General features: G+C 48.4%; 1 protein-coding gene and 1 long non-coding RNA gene across 4 annotated transcripts in view; both read right to left on the bottom strand.

Annotated features, from left to right (window-relative positions):
• Positions 1-16,814, bottom strand: part of ZZEF1 (zinc finger ZZ-type and EF-hand domain containing 1) — a 103,136-nt gene that overhangs the window by 65,051 nt on the left and 21,271 nt on the right. For all 3 annotated transcript variants that reach the window (XM_081805928.1, XM_081805929.1, XM_081805927.1), the window contains 7 exons: positions 15,493-15,703; positions 11,747-11,863; positions 10,701-10,879; positions 9,158-9,256; positions 5,032-5,123; positions 4,540-4,688; positions 549-660 (listed from right to left, as the gene is read on the bottom strand). In XM_081805928.1, the coding sequence (XP_081662054.1) occupies positions 549-660; positions 4,540-4,688; positions 5,032-5,123; positions 9,158-9,256; positions 10,701-10,879; positions 11,747-11,863; positions 15,493-15,703 (959 nt within the window). The remainder of the gene's footprint in view (positions 1-548; positions 661-4,539; positions 4,689-5,031; positions 5,124-9,157; positions 9,257-10,700; positions 10,880-11,746; positions 11,864-15,492; positions 15,704-16,814) is intronic.
• On the bottom strand, positions 12,414-15,485 carry LOC145717448 (uncharacterized). The gene is made up of 2 exons (XR_014140677.1): positions 14,685-15,485; positions 12,414-14,473 (listed from the first exon to the last, which is right to left on the bottom strand). It is a non-coding gene; the product is annotated as an uncharacterized LOC145717448 (long non-coding RNA).

Here is a 16,814-nt window from a genome sequence, read left to right as displayed (position 1 = left end):
CCACTACTCAGATGCATAAATACTTACTGAATATCTACTACCTCTAAGCCCAGAAGATAGTTCTTACTTCTCTTACTGCAGCTTCTTACTAAGAGGGACACTAAGCATGTGAAAGAAATAAAGTGGCCAGACAATCACGGTTTCCCTCACAGCCATGGACACACATCTCTCGTGCACTCGGGCCAGCGTGTTTCCACTCTCCCCGCTGCACGCACCCTTCCCCACACGTCCTAGCCTGGCTGCGGGTGACGACTCATCGACCTCCAACCCCTGGCAGCACACCGCCTTTCCTGGGAAGCCTTCCCCAGTGACCTGCGGGCCGGGTGAGACGTGCTTCCTCTGGGCGGCCGCAGCCCCCGTGTGTGCTGTACTGGGGCGTCTCCCGCTGGACCACGGCTCCGTGAGGGTCACCGTCACGGCTGACTGGCCTCCAGGGCTGGCTCCGGGGCTGGCCCGGGGCTGGCGCATACGACCCACTCCGTGAAGACGGACAGGGCAGAAGGAGGGAGTGGGCAAATGTGGGAAGGCCACCACTCGCTAACGCTTACTTGGGCAACCCTGCAGTGCTGCAACTTCACGTCTGCTTCATCCCACTCTTCTTCCAGCTCAAACCAGCCAACGGGGTCATCCTCTCCAAGGTCATCAGAGGAGCAACCAACCCTGCAAACACAATGGTGATCACAAAGCACCGTCCTCTTCCTAAACTTCTCAGGGGTCTCACGAGCAAGGCACCATCTGAGCGGCGTTAACTCGGATGGATGGGTGGTCGGCAGCGAACAGCCAGGGACCGGGTGTGGCCCTGCAGCCTCTAAGCACAGGAAGTAGTTGCTGGTGACTTCCTCCCGTTCCTCAGCCCCCGTATCTCTGACGTGGGAACTAGTGTCAGTTCCAAATACAATGTGGGAACTAAAGAGAAAGTTTGCTTCTCTAGGTAACTGGCATATTTGAAGAATGAGACATGAAAGCGAGGCATCTTAGATGACTCAGGAATAAGAAACAACGCAACAACCGTTGTGCGCTTCCAGAAAGATCCAAAGGAGAGGCAGGTTCAGTTTCTTTCCCTAGGTCTGGCTACTCTACGTATGCCCAGCCTGAGGTTCGGTGCACTTACGACAGCTGAAGGTTAAGAGCAGGGAACTTTCAGATCCTGGAGCTCCAAAAAGGGAAACTTCAGCCTCCGCATTTTCTCCTGCTCCTTGAAAGGTCCTTCCAGGAAAGCATCTCAGCCTCAAGGCTAAAGTAGCACAACCCCAGCCACTTCTTTTTAAAAACTAGACACTCCCGCTTCAGCAAGTAAATAACCAAAGGAGAAAAAGGCAGTCTTTTCAAGTAACATTCCTAAAACTTTCCACTACTTAATCTGTGATACAGCTATAGCAAGCTAGCAACATGGGAGTATTCTGCATGGATAAGCAAACGCGGGCCTCCGTGCAAGAAGATTAAGGATCCAGAGTAGGTTCTGCAACAGCAAAAAAAATGTTCTCTTCTTAAGACTTTATTAGCATCAATCTCTCATGACATAATGAATCCTAAAGTCAACAGGACGGGAGGTATTCGGTCCTAACCCAAAACCATGTCAATGAGTTTCATCAACACCGTGTTTGAGGATGTTTTAATTTGCCCTGCGGCAGCCGTCAACAACTCTTTGAGAGGGAGAGACCGCTGGCCAGGTGTCAGGGCGCAGAGAGGCAAGCTCACTCACTACACCACACAGCAGAGGGCAAAAAAGAGAGCTGAGCGTGCGTCCTCCTGAGTCTGCACAGCAGTCGCTCAGCTGGCTGGGAGCGTGCGGACTGACCATCATCTGGCCAGAAGGACAGGAGAGAGGGAAAAAAAAAGGGAAGAAGATAGATGCATGTACAGTAACAATTTGATTTCCAAACTGGAGAGAGACGGTAACATGCAGGCCAACCACACCAGGATTTCAGAGTAGTTCAGGCTGGAAGCAGAAGCTAAAATCAGCAAGTAAGCAGCGAACAGACCTACACCTAGATCAAAAGAAAATCCTACATAAGATGTGAAAGATCTTACTTAACAGATTTAGGGAAAAAAATTTTACTTTAATACGTCCCAAGAATGGGATAGAGCTGCTTAAAAACAAGGGTAATCTCTAGTTACCATCAAAAAAAAAAAAAAAAAAGGATCTTTTAGGGGCGCCTGGGTGGCTCAGCTGGTTAAGCATATCTGCCTTCGGCTCAGGTCACGATCCCAGGTTCCTGGGATTGGGTCCTGCATTGGGCTCCCTGCTCCGTGGGGAGCCTGCTTCTCCCTCTGCTCCCAGCTCCTGTCCTCTCTCACGATCTCTCTCTCTCTCAAATAAATAAATTCTTAAAAAAAAAAAGGGGGGGGCATCCTTTAAGAAGGCATATATACGGTGGGGAGGGAGATTTTAGGAATGAAGGAGATTTGTTCCAGTTCATGTAGAGGGTTGGAATTACAGCTGTAGATTTCAACTGAACATGATCTACCCCTGAAGTGCAGTGAGTTCTCCATCGTGAGGAGTGTTCTGGAGACTGAATGACCATCTGTGGTCATTCAGTCTCACGGATGACCATTCTAGCAGCATCCGTGAAGACATGTTTTAATTTGTTCGTAGATTCTTCACTCAGTCCCTTCCGTGACCGGGTGCACACATCTCCAGGATGGCTGGGTACTGACACACGCCTGGACTGTCTTCAGTCTTACCTAGCCACTGGGAAGTTTATCGGAATGCCACCAGAGGACAACCAGCAGACAGAGGGAGTTATTCTAGATCTGTGCTACTCGAAGTGTGGTCCGCAGGTGGGAACATCAGTCACCTGAGAGCTTCTCACAAGTCACAGTCTACACCCAGAACTACTGAATCAGAATCCACGTTGAACACAGTCCTCGGTGACGTGGGTGCCGGTAAAGGGCGGCACGGTACCAGATGACGGCTGAAGGCCTCCCCTGTCACCCGAGACAGTGGCACAATCAGCAAGTCCCGGGCTCAGCTCGGTGAGTTTTAACTTGCTACTACGAATGTGGGAGGCAACGCTGCCCGAGGCTCACCAATGACCTCGGGCTGAATCCGACAGGTCCACTCGCAGACTTTATCCAAATGACCCTGGGTAACATCTCATCCCGCTGCCCGCTCCCCACTTCCTTTAACATCACCCCCCTTGGCTTCATGATGACACACAGGGGACTTCCTGCTGCCTCACTGGCTGTTTCTCAGCCTACTTTTTTCTCTGTGGCCCTTTAAATGCTGGTGCCTCTCAGCTGATCTATAGGGTCTCTCTTCTCTTCCCAGCCCACATACTCTTCCAGAAAAATCTCACTTTAATTATCCTTCAAACGTCTCTCCTATTGGTACCTTCAGTACCTCCTCCAGGTTCCAACGCATTCATCCAAGGAGCTGCCAAGTAGCTCAAAGTCTTCCGAGACCTCAAATTCAACAGGACCAAAACTGAGCTTAGCAGCTTCCCACAGACTGTTTTCCCAAGTTAGTTTCTATCAGAGAAGGGCACTCCCAGTGTCCCCACCTGCCCCAGCCAAAATCCCAAGCCTCCGCAATGCCTACACCATCCTTCCTCCTCTGCTCTGCACTCAGTCACTGTCTGGTGGTCTCTCCGTCAGTGACCACCTCTCCATCGCTGCCAGGGCTGCTTAGCCGAGGGGACCCAGGCCTCTGGCCGCCTCCTCTCTTTCCATCCTGCCTCCATGCTGGCTCTCCCCTGGCCACACAGCATGATCCAGAACAGTACTTGTAAAACACACATCTGGTCTCCTCGTTCTTCTCCCTGAAGTTCCTCAACACTATACTGTCCCCCCACCCTGGCTTAAAGGATGCAGTCCAAGCCCTGAGCCAGAGACAGAAAGACCTTTAGTGACTGGGCCGCTTCCTGGCCCTCCAGCTCCATGTTCCCCACTCTCCACCTGGCAGTAACTTCTGCACTTGCAGGCCCCCGAGCCTGCCGTACTTCATCTACAAGTGCTTGCTCAAACCTGCTCTGCTCTTTGCTCAGGATGTCTCCTTCAACTGTACATCATCCTTAGCTCTTACCACAAACAACACTCCCTCCGGGGTCTTTCCTCCCAGAGCCCCCACCCCTCCTGCCCAGTGCTGACAAGACTGTGACACTGCTGGTCTGAGAGGACAGTAAGCAGCACGGAGCAGGGACTGTGCCGACCTGTTCACTGTGTCTCTTCTGCGCCGAGCATCAGGCCCAGTGCAGAGTGGGTGCTTAAAAATACCTCCAATGAAAGCATGATTAGGAGGAGGAAGGTCGGGGCATCGATAAACTTCCCAGTGGCTAGGTAAGACTGAAGACAGTCCAGGCGTGTGTCAGTACCCAGCCATCCTGGAGATGTGTGCACCTGGTCACGGAAGGGACTGAGTGAAGAATCTACGAACAAATTAAAACATGTCTTCACGGAGGCTGCTAGAAAGCAATGAATGCTCATGGCCACTGAGGATGGGCTGGGGCACCACTTCTATGAACACACGAAAGCATATTTTGCCAAGAAGAAAATGCATTCAGCCTTATTAACTACAAAGATTTTTATTCCGTTCCTTACCTGCTTTTTACAAATTGCCTGAATTCCTGAAGCTTCCATTGGTCATATTTTTCAAACCTTTTGAAGTGTTCTTCTGCATGGAATTTATCCGAAGGTGAGTTATAGGCAAACACCAACCCACACTGGGCACCGATGCCACCACGTCGAACCTAAAAGCAGAGATCTAGCTCAAGCACATGGAAGGTACAGAAGTCCTGTGGCTGTTGTGTTCCCAAGTAATACAGTTAAGTTCAAAGAGCTTAAAGCAAACCTAACCAACAGAATGATATTTAGTCCTAGAAAAATAAAAACACTGCTTCCTAAGCAGCGATCCCTTGCATTCACACATCCCCAGACAACCATCTACTCATCTCTGTGTCCCTGCCCTCTGCTACAGGCCTGGCACAGAATGGTCACAACATGGGTGACGGAAACCCGTGACAGGCTCTGAAATGGAATCCCAGTTTTAAAAATCGCAGTAACGTTGCTTAAAGAAGGTAGTAAGAGAATTACCATAATTCTGATCTGTGTAACTTGGAATGCAGATTCAGTTCCTGTAGAAAAAATGGTACTTGCTCTGGTCTTTCCAGTCTCTGTAAGAAACCCTGCAAAAGGTAGACAGTGAAGTGAGGATAACCGACTCATTTGTCATAACCCGAAGAACTCACAGAGACCAACCAAACACACCGGATCCTTTGTGTGTGGCGGGGGGTAACTAGTCTATCTGGTATTTTCATAAGAATCAGAAAAAGATTTCCCCTCCGCACAGGTGTGAGCTCACTGCCAACGCCTAGGTAACAGACCGTGGCTAGGTGCAGACAGCACACTGTCTTCTCAACCACACCGGCAGCCCTGCTCTGAGGTAACAAGAAAGACAAATAAAGTTCATAAAGACTGTGACTTAAATTCAAACAGACAAAAGACCTGACAACCAACTGTCTCTCTGTGCCATTCCTAAAACCATGCCTGATGCTTGACTGGGCAGACAGAGGCACGCAGGCCTAGAGGACAGACGACAGAGGGATGACAGAACTTCCAGAAGACTCTGTCAAGAAAGACTGTGCAAGACTCTAAAATGGGCAGAAAAGATGGCTGGGTGTTTGTTCCGCTGAGCACACTCTGTGGACTATCTCCACCTTTCGCTGTGAGCTATTTTACAACTCTGTAAACCGTAGAGTCAAGACGGTAATGCAGACGGTTCCTGCCCGCAGAAAATGCAGCTGATTATTCTCTTTTTTTTTTTTTTTTTTAAGATTTTTATTTATTTTGACAGAGAGAGTACAAGCAGGGGGAGAGGCAGGCAGAGGGAGAGGGAGAACCTATGCGGGACTCGATCCAGGACCCTGACTGAGATCACAACCTGAGTCAAAGGCAGACGCTTAACCATCTGAGCCACCTAGGCGCCCCAATGCAGCTGATTATTCTTCATGAATGTTGACCAATTTTTGTATCTATCTGTGGATTCCTGTGGGCACTCTTACCGGTCTATGTGTATTTCATGCATTCTCTTTTGAACTGTTTATAACATCTTACTGGTCCCTCACTAATTAACGAGATAAATAAAAAGTGTAACTGTTCATTTTTCATTTGTATCAAAGTCATGGTTTACCTCTTTTGTTGTTGTAAATTCACAAAAAGGTCTGCTGCTAGACCCAAGGCCGCCTTTCTCTTTCAAACCTCTGTAAATGATAAAATTCACACACATGCCCCCATCAGCACCAAACAACCACTCATCCTGGAACCATGGACGGCCCTCAACCGTTCTGCCTGCTCAAGATTAAACCCGCTTCATGCTGCTGCTTTCATTATACCGAACTCAATAAACAAAACTGATGAAGTTGAATCTCCATAAAACAATATGCAAAATGTGTCACCAAAACCAAGAAAATTAAAACCAAAGGAACACTGACTAGTTACAGAGAGAAGCTACGGTAGGATCTAGTTCCATCAAACAGTAATTATGTCCTCAGTTTTAAGAAGCCACACGGTCAGGAATTCACACAACTCGGCTAACGGTAAGACTAATCTATCCAGCCCACTCTCCGGTGCGCTGAAGGTCTGCCCAGGTTAACTGACCACCAGCATTTGTCATTTGTCTCAAAGTAGCTAAAGCAATTAACCGAATCAAAAGAATCACTCTTTAAATGACATTGCTACCAAACACACATCTAAAGGTTTTTTCTAAAGGCCAAAATAAATATATAAACAAAGCCTAAAAGGTAAGTAAAACTTTGTTCTTCCCTTTCTCGGTAAAAAACAAAAAAGAGCTCATGTGATGCCCTAAAGCTCCCTCTGTCTTGATACTGCACCCCTCCCCCCCAATTTATTCTCTTCAAATGACAGTAAAGAAAATAACCAATCACAGATTAAAGAACCCCTTCGGTGTATGGGCAGCATGCTGCATCCCTTTCAAACACCAGACAGGAAAGCTGGGCTCCTGAGGGTCAATGTGTGGGTCGCCTGGGCACTCACTGTGCAGCAAGAGGCACCTCTCCAGAAATGACACTTCCGGGCACCTGGGGAGCGTGAAGCACAACCGTGCAAAGAGCTATCCCCTCCCCCGCCCAAGGGAAGGAAAGCAATCCCTCCTCTAGACCCAACTGTTCTGGCTGTGAGCATTTCCCCTGCCCCACCCATCGCCTCAGGCTCATTTTTCAGCGGCGATGGCTGTGGAGGGAGTGACCAGGAGAAACCGAGTCTCCTCCCCAGGCCTACGCACGTCCCACCTGTGCGCCTGTAGGAAATACAACCAACATAACCCACAAACTACAACTACTTTACAAGATCCATCCACCCGAGGGAAGCGGAAGGCAGGGAGGGGAGATGGGCAGATGAGACACAGGGAGAGTAACAGTATTCGATTCTCATAGCTACAGAAAAATCTGCAGCTATGGACTTCCTTCTGGACTTTGAAGAGTGTTACAAATCCATATACCATTTTTTAAGATGGTGAAAATACTCTGTATGGTATCATAACGATAGATTCATGTCATTACACATTTGTTTAAACCCCCAGAACATACAGCATCAAGAGTGGACCCTAAAGGGGGCACCTGGGTGGCGCAGTCCGTTAAGCACCCAACCCTTGGTTTCGGCTCAGGTCGTGGTCGTGGGATCCAGCCCCATGTCAGGCTCTGCACTCAGCACGGAGTCTGCTTAAGACTCTCTTCCCCTCTCGCTCTGCCCCTCCCCCTCACGCACGTGCGCTCTCCTCTCTCTCTCTCTCTCTCTCCCCCCTCTCTCTCTCTCTCTCTCTCTCTCGGACCCTAAGGTAAACTGTGGACTTTGGGCGATTATGAAGTGTTGCCGTACGCTTGTCCATGGTAAGAAAATGTCTCCCTCTGGAGTGGTGCTCACAATGGGGGAGGCTGCACGTGTGGGGGGAATGTGTTATACGGGAACTCTGTGCCTTCCTCCGATTTTGCTATAAACCTAAAACTGCTCTAAAAAAAAGTCTTAAAAAAGAAAGAATAGATGGAGACATGCTTTGAAATGGTGATATAAGTAAAAAATAAAATAAAAATAAAAAGCTAAAATAAAACAAAAGAGAGGCTTTTCAGTGGATGATGATGATGAGAGTACAAATCCATCAACATGTTTTGGGAAGGGTCTGCCTTACATGCTCTGGAGACAGAAACCCTGACTCTCCAGAGCGTGAAGGAAGAATGCAGGGGCCTCTCGCAGAGTGGTCTTGCCTTTCCTGGTTGGGGGTTGGGGTTAGGGCACGTGACGGGGGGAGTGCGCGGCCTGTGTGGCCCCTAACGGCCCCTAGCGGGACAGGAGAGGGACGCGGTGAAGGAAACATGCCTGCAGAGACGGCGCTGCGCGGGGAGGACTGCAGCAAGAGTGTCCTGCGTAGGAGTCTATAGCACGCGAAGCCCACAGAGAGAGGAGACGCCTCGGGGAGAAGCACGAACACAGGAGACACGACAGAGAAGAGGGGACCACTGAGAACGTATGTGGTCTGCAATGCTGTGAGCAAGGCCAAGGAGAAAGCAAACCCAAAGCAGGAGGGCAATTCCTGCCAGCGTTTGATAACTACCCAAATGGTCCCCTTCCTGAGCCGAATCAGCGATGTTCTAAGCAGCGCAGTGAGCGCAAGGGGGCATGTGCAGGAGACGAACCGGCTGGCCAACGAGACGGGAGGAAGAGACTCACAGACACCCCGGGCCGAGAGAAAGAGCCCACCACCGCATGGGAGAGCTCCTCAGCAGCTACCGGGTTAACAGCAGGCAAGCAGCGAGGTTCTTCCGGACACTCCGGATCCAGAGGGGTCACACTGAGAAATACCCTTCTCCTGAAATTATGTTTTCAGCAGTATCGTGCCTCAGATCTGCTGAGTTTCTTAATGCTTTAGGGTAACACAATGGAAAAATAATCTGAATTTAAAAATGGAAACTTTTTATATTCCAAAAGGAAGAGTCCCTGCTTTTCAAAACCGAGGGCTCTCGAGTACCCATAGCAGAGTACGAGGCTGCGATAAGGATGGAACGCAGATGGTTCAAGAACCACCGTCTCGTGCAGGCCGACCTGGTGTGCAGCCCGCGAGTTCCAAGCAGTCCAAGGCCCAAGCCTCACACCGGCGGAGAGTGCGCCTCGGCCTTTCCACTCACCACACACGGACAGACCTACCACTCACCGTCTCTCGTCCACGGCTCCACAAGGAGGTTTTCAGGCCCTGACTTCTCCTCTTTCCCTTTGACATCACAGGCCTGAAGGGTCAACTGAAGAGGTTTACCTGATCAAAGAAAAGAGAGAGGATGAGAGCCTTAAGCTGGCACAGGTAAAAAATAAAAACTAGCAGGCACGTCCGTGGAAATGGAAAGCAGGTGGCCAGGAGACTACTGACGGAAAACGCACCCGTTGAAAAGCTAAAACAGAAGCTGACGCCATTCTTCTATGCTTTCCTGAAGGAGACCAAGTACGGCTTTATGTCCCTACGTGATTCCAAGAAGAGGTCTCTAGAATAACCACTCCTCAGAAACAAAGCACATTATAAGATACAAGACAAATACCACAGATTCAACATGTTTGGGAGAGGAATTCCTAAAACAGTGTTTTGGAGCCAGTAACTAATTTTATTACAATTGCATTTACATGTATAAATAATATCTTAGGGTCTAGGGTTGTGTTTCTTTAATACACCTACAGGCAAATTTTGCAAGTTTTAAGAAGTTTAAAAAGTACTGTTTGCTGTAACGACCCGAAAGCTTTTCCTTTTTCTTTCACGCTAATAATCTTTTAATGAATACCCATTAACGTATAACCAACCCGGAACTAGAACACTGCCAGTGACAAACATTCCCTCCTGCGTCCCTCCCCTATCCAGTGTTCCCTGCCCAAATAACTGCTCATCTGAATCCATAACTTTCCTGGAGAGTATTTCCCAAACACTACGTATCCCTCCCATCCAGCCATGCCTGCTATGGGCTCCCTACCCCACCAAAAAATGACCTTTTCAAATTTAAGAGGAAAACTGGATTTATGAGACATCAATTGTCGGACCTTAAAAATTACACATAAATTACTAAGTTGTATGAAGGCAAAAGAACAAATAGCATGGCAGAAACAGCACAGTTTGCCCGTTTAACTGAAGAGGATGGGATCCAAGACTGTACTTTGTGGACAAAACGTTAGTGCCAGAGGCCGGGATGGCAGATGAGTTGTTCCTCAGGTACCAACTGAGAAGGGTTAGGAGGGCCCATCCCGAGTCAGCAGGAAAGCACCAAGGGGGACGGTGGCTGGGCCCAGGGGGGCAAGGCGGTGGTGGACACACAGCTCTCAACAGGGACGCAGAGCGATGCAGTCTAAGACCAGGATGCTTTGTGCCTTGTCTGGGCCAGTTCCCTCCCTCCTCCAGATGGGAGGTACTCCAACTTCCCAACCCTCTTGGTCTACACAGAGAGACGCATCTGTACCTCATCGAAGACGGCTGTGCTCAAATGACCACCAAGCCTAAGTGGTCTGGCCGGTAAACCCCGGGAGTACAGCCCAGGGGATACTCAGAGCCTCTTCCGATGCTGCCATCAATGGGCCCACATCCCCCTTCTCCCTGTCAGCCCCTGTAGGAGAGGATATGTTCATTCCGGAATCACGGGGTAGCTACCAACTGCCCAAGGAGGTAAGAAGAAGCCAGGTTAATTACGGTGTTTTGGCTCGTCCACCGCGCCGTGCTCACTTACCGTATTTAAGGAGCAGGGTTTGCCTGACGGATGCCATGGAGGAGATGAGGGACGAGGCGTCGTACTGTGTGTCCAGGTGGTCAGTGATGGTACACAGAGAGCTCAGCACTTTGGCAACACTTCCTCTTGCCAGTGCAAAGGCCAGAAGAGTCAGCTCCACCTCTGGAGTCGAACAGCAGCTATAAACAAAGAGCAAAAAACTCGTCACTTCCTAAAAACATGAGAAAACCCAGGTATCCCCCAAACCCCACGTAACTGACCACCATCAGTAAAATCCACCTGTCATATGCTTTCTATATGTTGATCAGAAATACTTTCTCAAAATCCTCAAGATAACCTAAAGAAAACCTAAGTCAACCCAGAGGACGAGGACACTAAATCCTCCCCTCTGTGCCCTTAATCTGTAACTATTAAATACTACTAACAATATCAATTTTAACAAGTCAAACTTTATAAACCAAACAATAAACGAACAAACCGCAAATAAAGAAGCCGCTGCAATAAACCTCTGCTAAGAATGATCAGCAGCCAGAGGTTCAAGGGCTCATTCCTCCAAGCACTAACAACCTACTTTAGATGTCCTCCGAACACCTTACACTGAAACTTCTAAAACTCCCGATGTCTCTGGACCCGGTTTGTGCTCCGACCCAGTAGCGCCCTCAGGGCTGGGCGGACACAGAACAGCAAGCACTAAGTCTGTCAAGACGCTAAGGGGCCTCACCCAGGCCCACAGACCAGTGGCTTATTTGCTGGCGGGGGCCGGGGAGGCCGTGGGCTGGGGCTCCAAGTAAGCTGAGAGCTTCCGCACTGGGGACTCTAAGACACCTGTTCTGGCTGCGTCAGAGGACCCCCACCCCCTGAGGTCAGGTGGTGTCGCTACATAATAGAGCTCAGAGGGCTGAACTATGATTTTACTTCAGCCGCTGAAAATGAGCCATTTTTAGTGCTGATCTTTAAAAGATTAAAGATTTTTTTAAAAAAAAGACTTAACAAGCATATAGACCGTCTACCCCCTACAAGCCCCATCTCATCAACCTTGACTTTACCTAGTTATCCTTATGAGGAAGCTGTCCACTTCTTCTAGAACGTTGGGAGACAGGAAAGTCGAGAAATCCGTAGATCCTGGTGAGAGGGAAAGCGGAGGCATGTGCTGCAGTGCCCTCCTGCAAGTGGGAGATGGAAAATCAGAACAAATCCAGGCAAAGCATTAATTTAATAATATTCAGTGAACACCAAACTGTTAGACGCCTGTTGGGATTAATCCCTCATAAACAAAGTGTTCCCACAGAGAGCCCGGCACACAACATCGAACCAGCTTTTTTCCCCAGGAGTCACGGTGCCAAGTAACTTCATGGAGTTTCCTTCTTTTTTATTTATTCTTTCTTTTAAGAGTCCCATTTCCTTCCAAGGAGACTTATTCCAGTCTTTGGGATCAAGTTTTCATTTCACACAGGGTGGGCAGAAGACATACATACTCTACAGAAAAAACCCTGGAGTTCTTAGAAAATGTGACCCCAGAGGCAGAGCAGTCTGTGGCCCAGTAAGCAGTTCATGTTACACATTCCATCTTGAGATCTACGGCATCTAAAGACACGCCACGAATTTTCCTTCCTCCTAGGCATGAGCACCTGTCACAGTTTCTATTCTTGCCCCGTGTTTCTTGGCCCTTCTACCTTAATGCCTGCTTCAATGTTTGTCTTCTCTCGTCTCCTCTTACGTTTATCTTTCTGAATCCCCCAAAAGTTTTACCTCCTCCAGACTCGTAGTCATCAGACAGACTGATGCAAACAAAAATGACTGGGTCCTACTCCACGCCAGCAACTGCGCTGGGTGAGAGAGTGTAGCGCGAACAATGTGAAGGTATGCAAAAAGTAACTCAAAATTCTACAACTGACCGTCATTTCAAGGGAACCGTAATGAGAATCCCTCCAACAGTATTATTCCTATTTCAAAACGGAGACAACACAGCCAGGCTAATGTTGTGTCGGCTTCCCTCTGCTCTCATTCTTCTCCCCACTCTACAAGGGGCTGCACAGGATGGCAGCCACAGGAACGGCAGCTGGTCAATGAGGCCAAACGCACACGAGCGTGCAGTGATTTACCAAATTTATTTCTACTGATACAACACTTTTGTTTCATGATATTCTTTTTATTGTCCCTCACTGATTTTTTTCAAAAAAAAATGACAGGAGTTTTAGATCACTGATATTTAAACATTATGAGTGAAAACATAATTGCAGATTAACAATTACAACTGTTTAGAAATATAAACTTTAAATATATCCATTCCTCAAAAACTTGGCATATCTTTACAAGAATAAGGTAGAAAGCTCTTCTTCTTCCCCTTCCTGCGAATTCAGTCCATAAAGCAGGGCTGCACAAGGCAGACACTCATGTGTGTCTGGGTGGGAGGGTACGGCACCCTGGGGGCCCATAACGGGGTGCTGAAGTGGGTACTGAGCAGAGTGCGAAAGGTATCTGCACAAAGGGACGGCCTGGCAGGGAATGTGAGCACCAAGGAGGGCGGCCCAGTGCAGAGCGAGGGAACCCAAGGGGAACAAGCAGGGCCCATGCACAGGGACGGTCACAGCAACAGCCCTGCAGAAGGTGCTAGAGCAGGAGTCGGGGAGGAGGGTGTCCAGGCAAGGGCAGAGGAGACGGGAGACGGGTTATATGGAGTAGGACTAAGTAAATAAGTAAATACAGTGGGGAGGAAGGACAGCAGTTTTCTTGTTAACCCAAGAAGGGAGGTGCAAACACAGAGAGAGGAAACCAGAGTGTACACTGGAGTGCTGGATTAGAAGTGGGGGTGTCGCTGCAGACTCTAGAGTTCTCAGCACTACAGATGCAGAAATGACTACGGGTGTGAGTGTGTGTAAGGTGTACACACACACACGTGTACTATTTATGCACAAACGTGTATTTCCTAGTGGGGCCCGCCGACAGGGCCTGAGAGAAGCAATGAGCTCGTCTGTTTAGTCTCCACTAAAAGGGATGATGACCCCTCAGAAACAATGGCTGATTCCAGGACTGAGGCAGGGAGCAATCGAAACAGGCCTGGAATAGTCTGCTGTTCTAGAAAGTAAGGAAGTGTTTCAAGTTGCTGAGGACACGTCAAAAGGACACATGAACCACCACACCAAGGGGGTTCCCACTGGCCAAATCTGGGCCAATCCAAACCTCCACACTGTGATGTTATAAGCCAGCAACTAACACAGGAATCATGAGTCCATACCAATATATAAAGTTTGAGGGAGGATGGGACATTTACAGTCTCAAAGCACCCCTCACAAAATACTTACTAATTACCAACACAAAAAAGCCCTTTACAATGGAAAAATTTGGCAGACGCCCCTTCCTTCGAGGGATCAGAGTTAACGTGAGCGGGACTAGTAAGTGGACACTAAAGTTGTGCGACACCTGATAGGACGCGATGAGAACACACCATCACTTCTCTGATACTCCTGCTAAAGACACAAAACCTAAACTGAATCATTACGAAACATCAGGTGAACCAAAACTGAACGACACTCCTGGAAATAACCAACCTATAATTTTCGAAAGTGTCAAAGTCAGAACGTCCAGGAAAGACTGAGGAACTGGTCCACACTAGAGGAGACTGAGGAGACGTGACAAACGCCAAGGGTGGCCTAGGTCCTTTTGCTACACGGGACGTCACTGGGACAGCTAGCAGGACCCGAATGGGACCCGAGGACCAGATGACAGCACCGTGCATCACTGGGAACTCCCTGGTCCTCTTGGTGGCAGGGAACCTTCTTTTTTTTTTTTTTTTTTTTTTTTATTTATTTAAGAGAGAGAATGAGATAGAGAGAGAGAGCATGAGAGGGGGGAGGGTCAGAGAGAGAGGCAGACTCCCTGATGAGCAGGGAGCCCGATGCGGGACTCGATCCCGGGACTCCAGGATCATGACCTGAGCCGAAGGCAGTCGCTTAACCAACTGAGCCACCCAGGCGCCCAGGGAACCTTCTTGTTGACAGGAAACACACACTCGTGTACTCAGGGACAATGGGGCACCAGGTCTGCAGACTACTCTCAAAAGGCTCAGAAGGAAATAAAGTTGTTTGTATTGTACTTGAGATACTTCTCTAAGTTTCTAATTGATTTTTTAAAAAAATGTTTAAACAGGAAGCAAGACAGGAGTACAGACAAACAGGACTTCACATCTGGCACCGCCCACAGCGCTGCCGGCTGAAAAGCTTCATTCTCGGAAGACGTCAGAGAACCGCCATTAGTAACTCAAATACGGTACCAGTAGCTCCTAGTTCCTAAGGCTCTAGGTCACTACCCCGCTTTGTCTGTTGTTACCACTGGGTCTTTCTGCCCTACAGGTTTTTGGTTTTGTCTTTTAATTTTTAACTTTTAAAATTTAAATTCACACAGGTGCATCCCTGCCCAGTCCAGTGACTTGCCGCGGGGAGTGTCACAGAGCCCTCGTCTGCGACACGGGGATAACTGTGACACGGGGATAAGGTTTACATGTACGCTTCACAACAGGAGGAGGTAAATAATGCGCGGCATCTGAAGGTGCTGTATCTGATACGAAGTGATCCGTGAATGTGAGCAACTGCTCCCCCGTGGGCGAGGAACAGAACGGTGTGCGTGACCCGTCCCCGCCCCCACCCCACCCCCACCCCCAGACTGGAGCCGAAAGCGCAGACAGGAAACACCAGGGCACCCAGGGCTGAGCCACTGAGTCTCAGGGATGTGCTCTGCAGGGGGAGGGGACAAGAGGGGCACCTGGATGGGCGGGGAAGCAGAGAGGGCGACTTACTGCGTGTTGTGCAGCACTGTCTGGACAAAGGCGGGGTTTGTCTCCATGGACGCCGTCACCAGAGAGGTTAGCAGAGACCAGTACCAGATTGCAGAAGCATCTGACACCGAGACCCCAGACTTCTTAACTCTCTGAAAGCCAACAGCCCTCAGACCATGAATTCTAGTGTCACATCCATCGCTAAGACAACGTTTTATGTTAATCTGGACATCTGTCAAGCGCAAACGACAAATTCAGTATTGGATTAACTTCTTCAGTTCAGCAAATGCTAGGCTCCCAACTAAAAGCAAAATAGTAATTCACATTTTGAAAAGAAAATTCTGAAATATACTTTGATGCCAGAAATAAATAATGTGTACAATGGAGCTGGCATATAATAAACTTGTCAGAAAAGCATCAACCAAACTAAGGAGTCATAAGACTACTGTGTAAATTTAAGGGTGGCTTAACCCTTTCCATCACGAAGTTTCTCAGGAATTTACGCATCTTGAAAATTAACACGAAGACCATTTTTTAAATCCTGATTAAATACATGGTAAGAAAATTTCTACAATTTTTGCTGGGGTTCTGAAATTTTGATTTAAAGAGCTGCTGCCTCACAGCAGTTGTGAGAATTTATGTTTAATAATCAAGTCCAAATAGATGACAACACAGGCATGACCCCTTTTAAGAGCTGTCACAATCCCTTGTTTGGGCTGGAGAGGAGGAGGTGACAAGTTGAAGAGGACACGGCTAAGAGAAAGGAGCGTCTACTCCAGGAGCTTAACTACCGCTTTGCCCAGGCACGAGACACAAAGACGCTACCTCCCTAGGCCTCAGTTCCTCTGAGCAAAGTAAGGACACTTCTTTTGGCCCAGGAAAGCATTAGGAGAAATGAGACAAAACATGAAGCATCCCGGCTCCCTGAATGAAAAAAGCCTGGAAAGAAATCACAGAATTGTGATTATTTCCAAAATGCTAGGTGTGAAGCAAGGTCATACTAGTATAAAAATGGAAACAACGTACATGTCCAGGAATAAAGGGCTGGTTAAAATTAAGGCATGTTCTTACATCTCTAAGTAAAGGTGTGCAAGAACACATGGTCTGCAATACGCTAAAACATTTTACACAACAGCATGGAAAGACTATCGCCGTTTTGTAAATATGTATACAGATACGTTACATTTTGTGAATACACATGCACAACGCTACGTTTTATTTTAAGCCACGAGTGTGTGCACGCTCACGGATCGCGCGTGCGCGCACGCACACACACACTAACAAGCAAAGATCTGGAAGGATCCACACTAACATATTCACAGTGACAATCCCTTGGGTAGTGG

Source organism: Leptonychotes weddellii, chromosome 15, assembly GCF_054177405.1.
Source record: "Leptonychotes weddellii isolate Sample4059 chromosome 15, ASM5417740v2, whole genome shotgun sequence".
NCBI classification, from domain to species: Eukaryota; Metazoa; Chordata; class Mammalia; order Carnivora; family Phocidae; genus Leptonychotes; species Leptonychotes weddellii.
Note: the sequence above shows the minus strand (reverse complement) of the source record. Positions and strands in the feature narration are given on the sequence as shown.